The 13,213-nt window shown below is 39.5% G+C and overlaps 1 protein-coding gene across 6 annotated transcripts in view; it reads right to left on the bottom strand.

Annotated features, from left to right (window-relative positions):
• Window positions 1–13,213, bottom strand: part of ZBBX (zinc finger B-box domain containing) — a 119,832-nt gene that overhangs the window by 28,038 nt on the left and 78,581 nt on the right. For all 6 annotated transcript variants that reach the window (XR_014471800.1, XM_083177827.1, XM_083177826.1 and 3 more), the window contains one exon: window positions 3,472–3,635. Coding sequence is in view for 5 of the 6 variants with exons in the window: in XM_083177827.1 (XP_083033953.1) it covers window positions 3,472–3,635 (164 nt within the window). In the remaining variant the exon portion in view is untranslated. The remainder of the gene's footprint in view (window positions 1–3,471; window positions 3,636–13,213) is intronic.

The raw sequence follows: 13,213 nt of genomic DNA, 5'->3' as shown, positions 1-13,213 counted from the left end.
TTGGTCGATGGGCATGCATTTGTTTGAATGTTATGAGTGTAAGAAGTTGAAGAATAAGACTGAGATGAAGATTTGTCACGTTATAGTGTACAATTTACTCAATAAATCGTGAAAAAAATATGTGTACATAGAAGTACAGTACAATCAAGAAATGAAAGTAGGATTAAAAAATTAATTCTGATTCAAACTGATAATTATTTGGATGGTAGTGGGTTGCGAAACAAATCTATAGGTGGAGGGGGTATGGAGATTGTGGGCATAATTGGTGTTTGGTACACCTACAGGGGGTCCCCAGTTGATGAGAAATTCTCACTACAGTGTCACCGTAGGGGGATTTCCAATTGGGGTTCAGGTGGTCTTTTAGGGACCCCTTTACAATCCCGTTGGTCTCTTCTCCTGGAGCCTACAGTCTCCCTCAGTGATTGACTATCATTAAGGGAGACTGTAAGCTCAAGGAGAAAAGACCTACAGGATTGTAAAGGGTCCCAAAAGACCACCTGGACCCCAATTGGGAATCCCCCTATGGTGACACTGTGACCGTGACACTGTAGTGAAAATCCCATCAATTGAGGGCCCCCTGTAGGTGTAACAAACACCAATTATGCCCACAATATCCATACCCTCACCTATAGATTTGTTTCACAACCCAACCCATCCAAACAATTATCAGTTTGAATCAGAACTTATTTTTTAATCCTACTTTCATTTCATGATTGTACTTCTATGTACACTTACATTTTTTTCACGATTTATTGAGTAAATTGTACACTTTGTAACATGGCAATTCTTTTTCTCAGTCTTATTCTTCAACTTCTTAAACTCCTAACCTTATCAATGCATCCATTGATGATTGTGATGGCTGGATCAGTGGATTGGCCCGGTGGGTGTAGGGAAGAATTTTGCCCATTGCACCCATTCCCAGTGGTGCATTACAGTGGTGCGGATAGTGTGCATCGCGTCATGACATCATTTGGCCAGGCCCACGGACCTGCTCCCACACTCAGGGGCTGCCCCACTGTTTGGTAGAGATGCCCGGTGCATGTGCTTTACAGATCCCCAGACCTCAGAGACTGCTGCAGGCAGGTTCGGTGAGTGGCAGGGAGCAGTGAATTTTTAATTCATTATGGCGCGGTAAGTAATGCCCACCCCGGACCCCACGCACTCAGCGCCTGTAATTACACACCCTAGAAACTGTACCATTGAAAGTATAGAAATTGAGGTGTGGACATGTCCCTTTCTGATTTTGTACCGATTTCTGACCCTCAGAAGGTAGGTGCTAAATCTCAGGAGTGGATGTGGATGTGGGTGCTAAATCTCAGGAGTGGATGTGGAATTCATCAACACATACAAGTTTTCAACTCAGGAGCGTTGTGTTTCAAACAACACCACCACACCTGAATTCATTGCCATCATTGAGTATCAATGCAAACACATTCTAACATTATGGTGGAATCTATAACAAATTACAATCTTAGGTCTTTGTCACAGCATACTGTAAAATGACATTTTTCAGTAATTTTGGAAATAAAGAAACCCCAAGGTTTTCCCGGGCAACGCCGGGCGGGTCAGCTAGTTCAGAATAAATTGACATGCACGGGTAGTAGAGGAGGTATCTCCTGGTGGCATAATTTATTAATGGAACCATCGAGCTTCACAAAATTTCCCTCCTTACTGAAATGGGAACAAGACTTGAATGAAGAGTGGCATCACATCTTTCAAATTGGTTTCAAAGTGTCTAAATGTATCTCCCATACAGAACAATACTATAAACTACTGCACCGCCTGTATATGACTCCGGTATTACTGCATAAATTCAGTCCAGCTAACCCCAATCTTTGTTGGTGAAACTGTGGATGTGTGGGCTCCCTATTCCACATATTCTGGGAATGTCCATATATTTCCAGGTTCTGGACTGCGGTCTTTGTACTTATCTCAACAGTATTGAAAGTTCCCATTTCTCCGACCCCAAAAGTGGCGATTTTCCACTTGATTTCCGGAGGTCTCTCCAGTAATGACAGATATATTATGGGTCATATTCTGATCACAACAAAAACTCTGATTGCTCAGTGTTGGCGCTCCACCCGAATCCCAACTATCCCCTAAATAGAACAAGCGGTTCAACATTACTGTGAATATGAGACCGAAGGAGTGCATTACTCTTCCTCGACCTCCAACCCATTAATAACGTGGTTTAGCTGGACTGAATATTGGACCTCTAGAACAGGCGGGCCACTGTAGAGTTTAGATTTTAGTTCCTTGTCTATGTTTATATCTGATTATTATGGAATGGGCTTTTGACCTTTCTCTATAGTTTAGTCTATATATGCCAATTACTGTATTTGAATGATACATTTAATAATAGAATTATTGATGTGTAAATGAAAACTTGATTCACTGTGTGCTCCCCCTTTCCCTTCCCCTAATTTTTTTTTTTTCATTTTTACTCTTCTATAAATTCAATTTTGTCCATTACTATGTAAAACTAATAAAAAACTAATGTTTTTTTTTTTTTTTTAAACAGCTAAAAATGTGCTATTGGACTTTTACTATATAACTAAATACAAATGTTTAGTTGATGCATTTTAGTACATGGTGTTTTAAATAAGCTGCTCTATATATATGGTGAAGAACTCATATCGATCATATACTGTGTTGACCATTACCACAATGAACTTTTGACAATGTAGACATTTTAAACATGTCAGCCTAATTTATGTTCACAAATAGTGGCCAACCTATTGACTATCAACCTTATTTCTGTTGTCCTAAAGTCTGATACCCCTCTAGCTATATCATCTAGGACACTGGTACTAAGCAAGAAGCTCTTAGACTAATTAACCATCACTATGTTATTGGGGAATGGATGAACTTTCACTACTTAACCCTCACTAAGCTTTTAGGGGACTGGATATGAATATCCTTACAAAGAAATAAGGATTAAAAAGGGTTGAGTTTACCTGAAGGGTAAAAAAGGGGCAGACTAGATGGGCCAAATGGTTCTTATCTGCCGTCAAATTCTATGTTTCTATGTTTCTATGGATCGTAGATGAGGTTCTAAGGCGCATCATGCTTTGTGTATGGATGATCCAACAATACACCCACTGCACAAGTCAGCGTCAATTGACAGTTCTTTTAGTGCTTAACCCTTTGAGTGCCAACAGTGCTGTGAGAGATCCTCAAAATATTGGTTAAAAATGCCAGCGCCGCTCACAGCGACTGTTCTTTTAGCATAAATAACTACAAATACAACCAAGTCAATTAATTGGTCTAGTTAAATATTGCACCCACAAAAAGAACAGTCACTGTAAGCGGCGCTGGCATTTTTAATGGATATTTTGAGGATCTCTCACAGCAAAGTTGACACTCAAAGGGTTAACATATTCATATATTAATAAAACTAAAATAGAATTTCTAAATTGGCTATCAACATTCTGTAAAACATATAACATTTGAAATGATGATACATATTACCTTTCACGTATATATCATTGTTATCTTGAGATGACTTTACAGCACCTTCTTTGACAAGACCATTGGCTGATCGTAAGGGAACATCATAGTCCTTCCCCAATGCTCGCACTGGTGGTTTAGAGACTTCAGCAGAAACCATGTAATGTTTCTTGGGTTCTGAAAGACTTAAGAGATAAATATATGCACATGTAATTAAATACATTGATTAGATACATCCAGTATCAAGTGCAAGCTGCTAAGGAATTTCTATAGTTATTTAAATTAGCACTGTCCCTGCCCCTACTCTCTACAGAGTCTCCTGAATGGTAACCAGAGAGAAACATATCATTTTTAACATCTGTATCTCTTATCAGTATAGAAAATAACCTCCAAACGTTAATCTTAGCAAATGTACCAACATGAGGCACATATCGCATGAACACTATAGAAAAACAAATTTTCTCATTTCATGTTGGGTACTCATTATATTTAGTATAATTAAGTACTTACTCATACTACTACACTACAAAAAACTATAATAAATGGAAAAAATATTATAACATAGTACAAAGGTATTAATTGTTATTAAAATAAACAAGAAGCATTTATAATTATTAAGGTACTTGTTTCCTAGCACGGCGCCCAAGATATTTAGTCATATGGCATTGTATTCAATTTAAAATTGTATACCATTGTATATGGCATACAATGGCATATAATGCAATGCGATGCGATTTTAAATTGTATAAGCACCCTAATGGGTTTTTTCAATGTTAAATGGTCCCCCTATACGATTTTTAATTGTATAAGCACCTTAATAGGTGCTTACAATGTTAAATGCACCCCCACGCCACCGCCACTATCAACGCCAACCCAAAGCGCACCGTGCCTGTGAGGGGTGGCGGTACGCGTCCTCTGACCTTTTCATACCCCCACTATCCACGTCGGCATGGAGTTGATTCTATATAGTGTGGCGAGCGCAGCGAGCCACCGAGCCCGAAGCAGTGCGAGCGGACGCGCACTACTTCACATGTATTCCGCGTCCCCTCGCAGGGCTCGCTACGCTTCAGGCTCGGTGGCTCGCTGCGCTCGCCATCAGTGTCCTCTACCACTTCTATGTTATGCAACTTTGCCATATCTTGCTTCCCTGACCCACTCTGAGTCTGTATCGTGGCCGAACCTCTTTTTGGCCCCTGGCACCCCAACGGGGGTGCTAGGGTTGTATTACCCCCACAGTATTTTTTTTACATATTGTAAATCATATGTGTACCAATATTGATGTAAATTGCTCCAGGCATTCCAGAGTTATGCTGCAGCATACATACGCACATACATCCACTTTTATAAATATAGATAGATGATGGTTATTATAAACTGCGTACAGTTCTGACTAAATGGCATGTAATTCAGAATTGAAATAACATCACACATAGCCAGTCAATTGCATTTAAACCCTCCCAAAGGTTACATAAATAATCAGATTATTTGGGAAAATCTGGCAGTCATATACGTCAGTTTCACGCCTACCCAAATAACAAATAATAAATTCAACCCTTTGTGTAATAAAACAGCAATTTACTACTATATTTTTTTAGGTACCAGAATCCTATAGATAATATAAATAATTTAGATTTACCTTGTGGCTTTCATCATACCTGATGTCAGGAAAGCATAACTGCCAAAGCAAATCTCTATTCGCACTGAATTAAATTCCCCAACTACCATTGTTCATTCCTAACTAATATTAGATTAAGAATATTGATCATACAATAATAACACTAAAATAACATGCCGTTAAACAGATGGTGAAAGGACCCTGCTCACTAGAGACTCCAATATAAAGGAAATAGAGATGTGAAGATATACAAGGTATAAATGAGACATGACCTTTCTGGAGCAAAAAACGAACTGCATTTATTAAAGGCTTGGGGACCTGTGTTTTACCCTCCATATGTTACTACAGGTCGAGTATCCCGTATCCGAGTATCCGTTATCCGAATTATTCCGAAATACGGACATTCCAGAAAGTGAAAAAAATTTTTTTTTTTGCTAAAAACTCACTGGGGACATTTGTAACAGCATCACTGGGGACATGATATGTAACTGGCACTATATATGTGCAAGACAATGATTGCTTGGCATTCAAATTCAGTGCTGAGATAGTACACACATTTTGTTTCACGTTTTGAAACCTTGTTTTTTGAACAATTAAAATATATTTGTGTGTATTTTATGTGGTAATAAAATATATTTGTGTGTATATTATGTGTTTATACAGCATACATGCAAGATACTTCAAAATATATCATTGAAATATTAAAATATTCCGAAATACGGAATAATCCGTTATCCAAAATTCTCCTGGTCCCGAGCATTTTGGATACGGGATACTCAACCTGTATTGCCACAGCTAGTGAGTGGGCACAGAACGGTGACAGAAAACACATAAAGCAGCACTCAATATAACATATCTGCCTATATATATAACCAGAGTAAAGGTCACTAAGCTTCAGCTTTGGAAAACCACAACTAGATCTCCCACAATGCACTTCCTGGGGACCCTACCTGTAGTGTATGATGGGTTTCTAAATACATATTAACCTTTCTTAAAAAATGCTCCTTTTATAACTGTACTGTACGCTGAAAATATATATGCATTATTATTTATGCTTTTCAGTACAGAAGGGCAAACACAGTATGATCATTAAATCACTATTTGAGAAATGTTAATATACAAATATTGATTGCAGCGCCACAAAGCAGTAACTAACTCAAATAAATCAATAAAGTAACATCATATGACATATAGAATTGTATGATAATTCTTGATAATAATTGACAGGCTCTCCTTAACCCTTTGAGTGCCAAGTGAATATCAATATCAAAGTAGGTATGAAAATTGCCAATTGCCAAGCGAACATTTTTACTCATCATAATGTTTAACTTATATAGCAAATATAATGTTTGAATTTGATTGTATATAACAAATGTGAGCGACACTGGCATTTTAGTGGATATTTTGAACAACTCTCAAAGAGATATTGGCACTCAAAGGGTTAAGTAATAGAACTACGATGATTATTAGATAATGTGACAGAGCTATAGCAAAATTAGAAGTTGAGGATGATAAGTTCTGGATAGTGCTGCATCTGTAACATGACACTTTCCTTAATAACTTGAAGGGGCATACAGGTGGAGCGGGTCTTGCTGTTGCAGGGGATGGTGGAAGATTCGCCTTCCGCCATCCCCCCCGCCGGCCGCCGTAAGGGTACGTGCGCGCAGGAGATGCTCGCACGTCGCCTTACAACGGGGCTCCCCCCGGGTCCCCGCCGCCTCACCGAGGGTCGCCCCGGGTCCCCGCCGCCTCACCGCCCCCCCCCCCCCCTAACCCTGTCCGTCTCCCTGAAGCGGAGACGGACAGGGTTCCCATTCCCCCACCGATGGGAAACTGAGACGCGCGTGCGTGTGAGACGCACGTGCGTCTCAGTCAGATGGGGCACCTCTCCGCCAGATTCTGGTGCTGGCGCAGCGCCAGCAAATATAAGAGGCGCTCCATCTGTATTTATTCATTATTGGCCCAAATTATTATTAAACACACGGGGGGGTAAGGGGCTCTGATATCTGCTGCAGTCCCCCTCTAGATACATTCAGTGGGTACTGTAAATTAGTGGGTACCCTCCAAAAAGGTGCTTTTGGAGAACTTGCCGAAGATTTACTGTAGTTTACTAAATAGGCCTCTTATTCTTGCCTAATGTGACACCTATTTAGTACTTCAATTCCCTGCTAAGCATTTGTTTTATCCGTCATCTACTTTTATACTGCTTCTCCTACTCTCCTATATTTAATCTGATTCCTTTACTTCTGACTCTATTAATGATACATACTGCTGTATAAATAAGCATGCATTTGTACTGAAGAGATATTTTTCCTCCTGAGATGCATTACATTTCCTATATACATACTGATGGTTTCATCAGTGCTGATTCTATTCCATTTCTCCTAAAAATTCTATCTTGCTGAGAAAGCTGCCAGGTTAGCAGGCCAACTTCTCCACAGAGCTTCCCTGATTTATTATAATGTACTATATATGCTAGCACATTACGGTGGAATCACCTTCTGTAATGTGTTATCAGCCTGCTTGATGAGAGCGTTGTTCAGAGTATGATATCAGGGTCATTGCTTTGGTACTGTCAGCAAACATACAAAAAAGCAGTATTTTGTTATCTGCAAAGAGCTTGGTCATGGGTTCCATTCTGACCAGGGCACTATGAGTATGGAGTTTACATGCCCACTTGTGTCTGCATGGGTTTCCGACAGAGGCTCAGATTTCCTACAACACTGATAAAATCAACATTCGGTAGGGTATATAAATGGTACAGGTTGAGTATCCCTTATTCAAATTGCTCGGGGCCAAAAGCATTTTGGATAACAGATTATTTTGTACCTAGGAATATTTTTATATTTCAATGAGGTATCTTGAGGATGGGACCCATGTGTGAACAAAAAAAATGCATTTTTGTTGTATAAACACATCACATGGAATACACACACAAATATATTTTAATTGTGCATGAAAGTTTGAGTACTATATCAGGCACTGAATTTGAATGCTAAGCAATCTTTTACTTGCACATATTTAGTGCCAGCTACATTTCATGCCCTCAGTAGTGCCAGTTACAGATGTACCCAGTAGTGCCAGTTACATATTATGTCCCTAGTAGTGCCAGTTACGGATGTCCCAAGTAGTGCCAGTTACATATTATGTCCCCAGTAGTGCCAGTTACAGATGTCCCCAGTAGCGCCAGTTACAGATGTCCCCAGTAGTGCCAGTTACATATCATGTACCTAGTAGTGCCAATTACATATCATGTCCCCAGTAGTGCCAGTTACATTTCATGTCCAAAGTAGTGCCAATTATATATCATGTCCCCAGTAGTGCCAATTACATATCATGTACCCAGTAGTGCCTGTTACGGGATGCAGTTAAGATCCCGGCGGTCGGGATCCCGGCGTTCAGAATCCCGACGCCGGAATCCCGACTGCCGAAATGCCGACACTTTCTCCCTCCTGGGGTGTCCACGACACCCCTGGAGGGAGAATAAATTAGTGTGCCGAGCGTAGCGAGGCACCGGGCCCGCTGCGTGGCGAGCGCAGCGAGCCCGCAAGGGGGGGCGATCCACGTCCCCCCCTTGTCGGCATTTCGGCTGTCGGGATTCCGGCGTCGGGATTCTGAACGCCGGGATCCCGACTGCCGAGATTCAATACTGAATCCCCTGTTACAGATTATGTCCCCAGTAGTGCCAGTTACAGATGTCCCAAGTACTGCCAGGTACATATCATGTCCCCAGTACTGCCAGATACAGATGTCCCCAGTAGAATTTTTAGCAAACAAAAGAAAAAGTACATTCCAGAAAGTATGGTTATCGGAATGATTTGTATAACAGATATCCAGATAAGGGATACTCAACCTGTACTGTTAATTAAGACAGGCACTGATTTTTCAAGCCTCTGTACATGGATCAGCAGCACTGATTGCATAATGGTTACAATTGCTGCCTCACAGCCTTGAGGTCTAAAATTTGATTCCTATTATGGTCCTGTGTTAAGCTTGTATGTCCCCAAGCTTGTGTGGGTTTCCTCCAAGTATTCTGATTTCCTCCCAAACTCAAAGCACATTCTGGTAGGTTAATTGGCTCTTAACAAAAACTAACTCTAGTGTTGGGTATACTTGGTAGGGAATATACAATGTCAGTTTCACTGGGGTAGTGAATGGACAAATATTCTCTGTAAAGCACTGCTTAAAATGTGTGTGCTATAAAAATGTTCATAAATTGTTATATTAAAGTTTTGCATAATGCAAATTAATAAATAATCGTATAAAAATATTTAAATATACTTTTTTTTAAATTGTTGTTACTAAAATTTAATTAGGAACCCACAAGATGAAACAGGATGGGATAGGTGGCAAAGAAGGAGGACATTAAAAGGAAGCGTAAACAATTAAAAGTGCTCCATACAATTTATTACACAACATACAGTCCCATTTGAAGTTGAATGCAAAAATGAGCATGAGCAAAACTGCACAATTCCATATCTGCACTTTGAACTATTGGCATGGGACAGGTACAATGGCAATAATCAGACAATTGGTATAACTAAGGATCCCAACCCGTATGGAGACGTCACTGCTTTGTACTCCATTGAAAAACACTGCTGATGTTTGTGGCAGATTAGAGTTTGCAGCAATCGGGTTTATTTCAATTTGACACATTTTACACATTCCAATTACACTTCCATGGGAAAATATATCTAACTACAATAAGTGTAATATAAGAATAACGTAATGTCTGCAATAGGCATGGAGTGGGTTAAACATCCAAGACTGTTGTGTGACCTAGGGAAGCATGTGACTCGGTGGTCCAATAAGGACTTAGGGAAGGGCAGTGTTAGCTGGGATATCAGGGCAGGAAAGGGAGGAGTATTTCTCTCTTTCCTGAAAGTTTTCCCGCCCTCCCTCCCTTGTGTTATTATGGTTGGGTGGGTGTTAATCGCGTTGGCTGATAGGCGGGAAAGAACGGCAGGTGAATAGAATTAGTTCTTATTCAAATGATGATGCTACGTATTTGTTTGCTTTTCGGTGCGCTCGCCTCTCATTGGCTTAGGCCTTCGCTCGATCTCCCGCTCGGGGGGCAGCGAACCCATCAGATGGGTGGGTAGTCAATGCAGTAGGTCGAGCGGATACCGCTTGTTAGGGTAGGCTTGATTACGTATGCAGATTGTGTGGGTGGAGCTTAGTTAATTAGCCGTTCTTTCTGGGCCACCATTAATTAATTATTAATAAATTAATCTAGCTTAAAAGTGCTAAAATAAATCAGCTAACAATTTCTGCCAAACCTAAGTCTCCGAGTCTTTATTTCAGGTTTAGTTTGTAAGTTTTGAAATGTGATGTATATACATGCTAGAGGTCACACACATCAGATGCTAGGATGTTTAAACAAAGTATAAACCACAAAACTAGCACATTTAATAAAGACAGACAGGAGTCCTCTCATTATAATGACTGATTTGGGCTTTAGCTGAGGCTAAATTGGGCAGGGAAAATCAGAATAGGTTAATGCCTGCTACAGCACTAAATTGATAAGAGATTACACTTTTGCAAAGGAGGCCTTGTCAGATTTGCCCACCTTCCCCCTAAACCAAGGAGAATTTTTTTTACAGAGGAATTTTCCGAGAGCAGGGAAGACCATCTAGACTCATTAAAGAATTTAATGGAACATATATATACTTCATAAATGAGGTCCACTGCATTTTATCATCCTCACATATTATAAAATATACATCCCTTAATTGCACACTGTGCATTGCTAATCCCAGTGCATTCCTTCCTAAAGAGGCTTTCCTACAGACAGAGCCTCAATTAATATTAATCTATATTTGGAAAATACAGTCACTCTCGAGATAGAGGAATAAGAATGAAAAAAAACATAAATCAAAGACTGCAATTTTTGACAAGAAATTCAATTGACTAGACCGAGGCTCGAACAGCTCTTTCAGTATGCACGACTTATTAGAAAATGCCCTCAACTAACTGTTCAAGCAATGTATTTATTCAGAAATCAACAAGAATCCCGAGGCTAAATTAGCACATATGAATGGATAGATGTAGTGTTTTGGCAACACACTTGAAACAAATGTACTATTTAAAAAAAGGAAAATAACCACATAAAAATGTTTTAGAGTTTCACTTTAATCACTGCACCTCACAGCCAAATGCTAATTCTGGCCAACAGGTATGCGAGTTCTCTCATCCAATTACAGTCAAAATGTTAGATGTAAGACCAAAATATTTCTGATCGTCCCTACTTACTATTTGGCATTGAACCTTTTTAAACACTAGAAAGTCGCTAAAAGCATTAAAATATATGGCATACACAATATCTTTTGAGTCACACAGAGTTCACCTGAGGATTATCTGCCTTGCTCAGATGCTACAATCCGTTTTGCATCGGATGTGCTTAACTATTTCATTGGGGGCTGTGGGGAAGTTTGCTACAGAGGCTATTTACTTACATACTGTAGCTCAGTATAGAATTAATAATAAAATTAGTAATTACTAATCAGTGTTTCAGGGCTATAATTTATCGCAACACCAAGAACGTATAAGTAAGAGAAAGAGGGCGAGATGTACTAAGCCTTCATCACTCTCCATTTTATAACTTTTCAAGCTTAGTACATCCGGTCCGGAATCTCTTGAGAAATTGATAGATAAGTTATATAAAAATGATAATTAAATTCTAATTGAAAAATCTTTAATTTAGTGATTTTTGTTTGATTTAATAAAGTAACTAAAAACTGATGTTTGAAAAATTGAATCAGGCAGCAAAAGTGTCAGCATTGGAAATCCTGGGGACCAACAGCCAGATAGTACTGTAGTGTACCCCCTAATTTTAAATGATTTTCTCCTATTGATATTTGTAACTGAGTTTTTTATAGCTGCATCAGACATTATTTCAGCGTTTAAACATACAGTAGGTACGTCACGAGTGGTAGTGAGTCGTGACTTTTTTCTTGAGATCACATCTGTTAGGTACATATAGGATTATTTTACAATTCAATGCTCTATTGAGCTTAGACTGTAAATGACAAGGTTGAGAAACAAATGTCAGAGTACAGGTGAAATGTACAGTATAGCAAGACATATTTGCTAACATAATCTAGAGCTACAACACCAGTCTAAGATGGATAACCAATCATGACAGAGCAACATTATATTCTATATAAAGAGATGTAAGAAAAAAAATGTTTGAGATGCATGGTGACCTTGCCTAAGGAAAAACTGGTGCTGATGCAGCAGGCACTGTTCTATTTTTTCTCAATTGTGCTTACAAAAGGTTATACTTCTAATACTAGGTTAAAGCTATGGAAATGAGGGCATAAATTGAATAACACTGTATTTATTCTATGTAAGTTTTTGTCTTATTAACTTTCAAAAACTTTATAGATTATTTACAAAATGAAAAACAGAAGAGTACATAAGATAGCTGTACTGGGGTTGTGCAATTGGTGCAGCCATTCAGGAAGCAAATGCAAGGGGATGGCTTTAGTTGTTGCACTCTCATGCTCATGGAGTGGCTGAAGGGACATCCTGCTATTTAAAGAGGCTTCCTGTTCTCAGCCGAAACAAGAAAAAAGAGTGAAAAAGTCCCAAGGCGCAGCCAATCCTTGCAGCCACAAGTTTGGAAGAGGGACCACAAACGACGTCCCTGCTGGTTAGACTTGGCAGAAGAAGAATACACTTGTTGGCGCTGAATTTGTTGTCACAGATTTATTTGACAGTCGTCTCCGTCAAAGTTTGTGTATATGCAAAAATAAATAGAAATGCAATGGGTCAGAGAAAATAATTCACTAAGGGAATATCTCAGTGACTTTCGGGAAGGGGTCCGTACCCAACTCACAGAAGGGAAAAGAGTAATACACCTATAAAGGTATCTTTTCACTGGTTTTAGCCCTTAAAGTCACCCCGTGTTGTTTAGAATCCTGACAATGATGGATGTGGATAAGGAAGGGTGCGTACCGTACTCACTCTCAGTAGAATTAAGCGCGTAACGGTTTCTTTGCTTAAAGGGGTCACCACTCAGTGAAGTACAATTCTCATCATACCAAATACGGGGTGTCACTTATTTAGATGCGTACCGGCCTTCAGTGCACAAGCCTTGAGAAAGACAGCAGCAGCCATTGAAACATGTTGGCCAGGAGTGACTGA

Source organism: Crinia signifera, chromosome 3 (genome assembly GCF_055691185.1).
Source record: "Crinia signifera chromosome 3, ASM5569118v1, whole genome shotgun sequence".
Lineage (NCBI taxonomy): Eukaryota > Metazoa > Chordata > Amphibia > Anura > Myobatrachidae > Crinia > Crinia signifera.
This window is presented reverse-complemented; position numbering and strand designations above follow the sequence as displayed.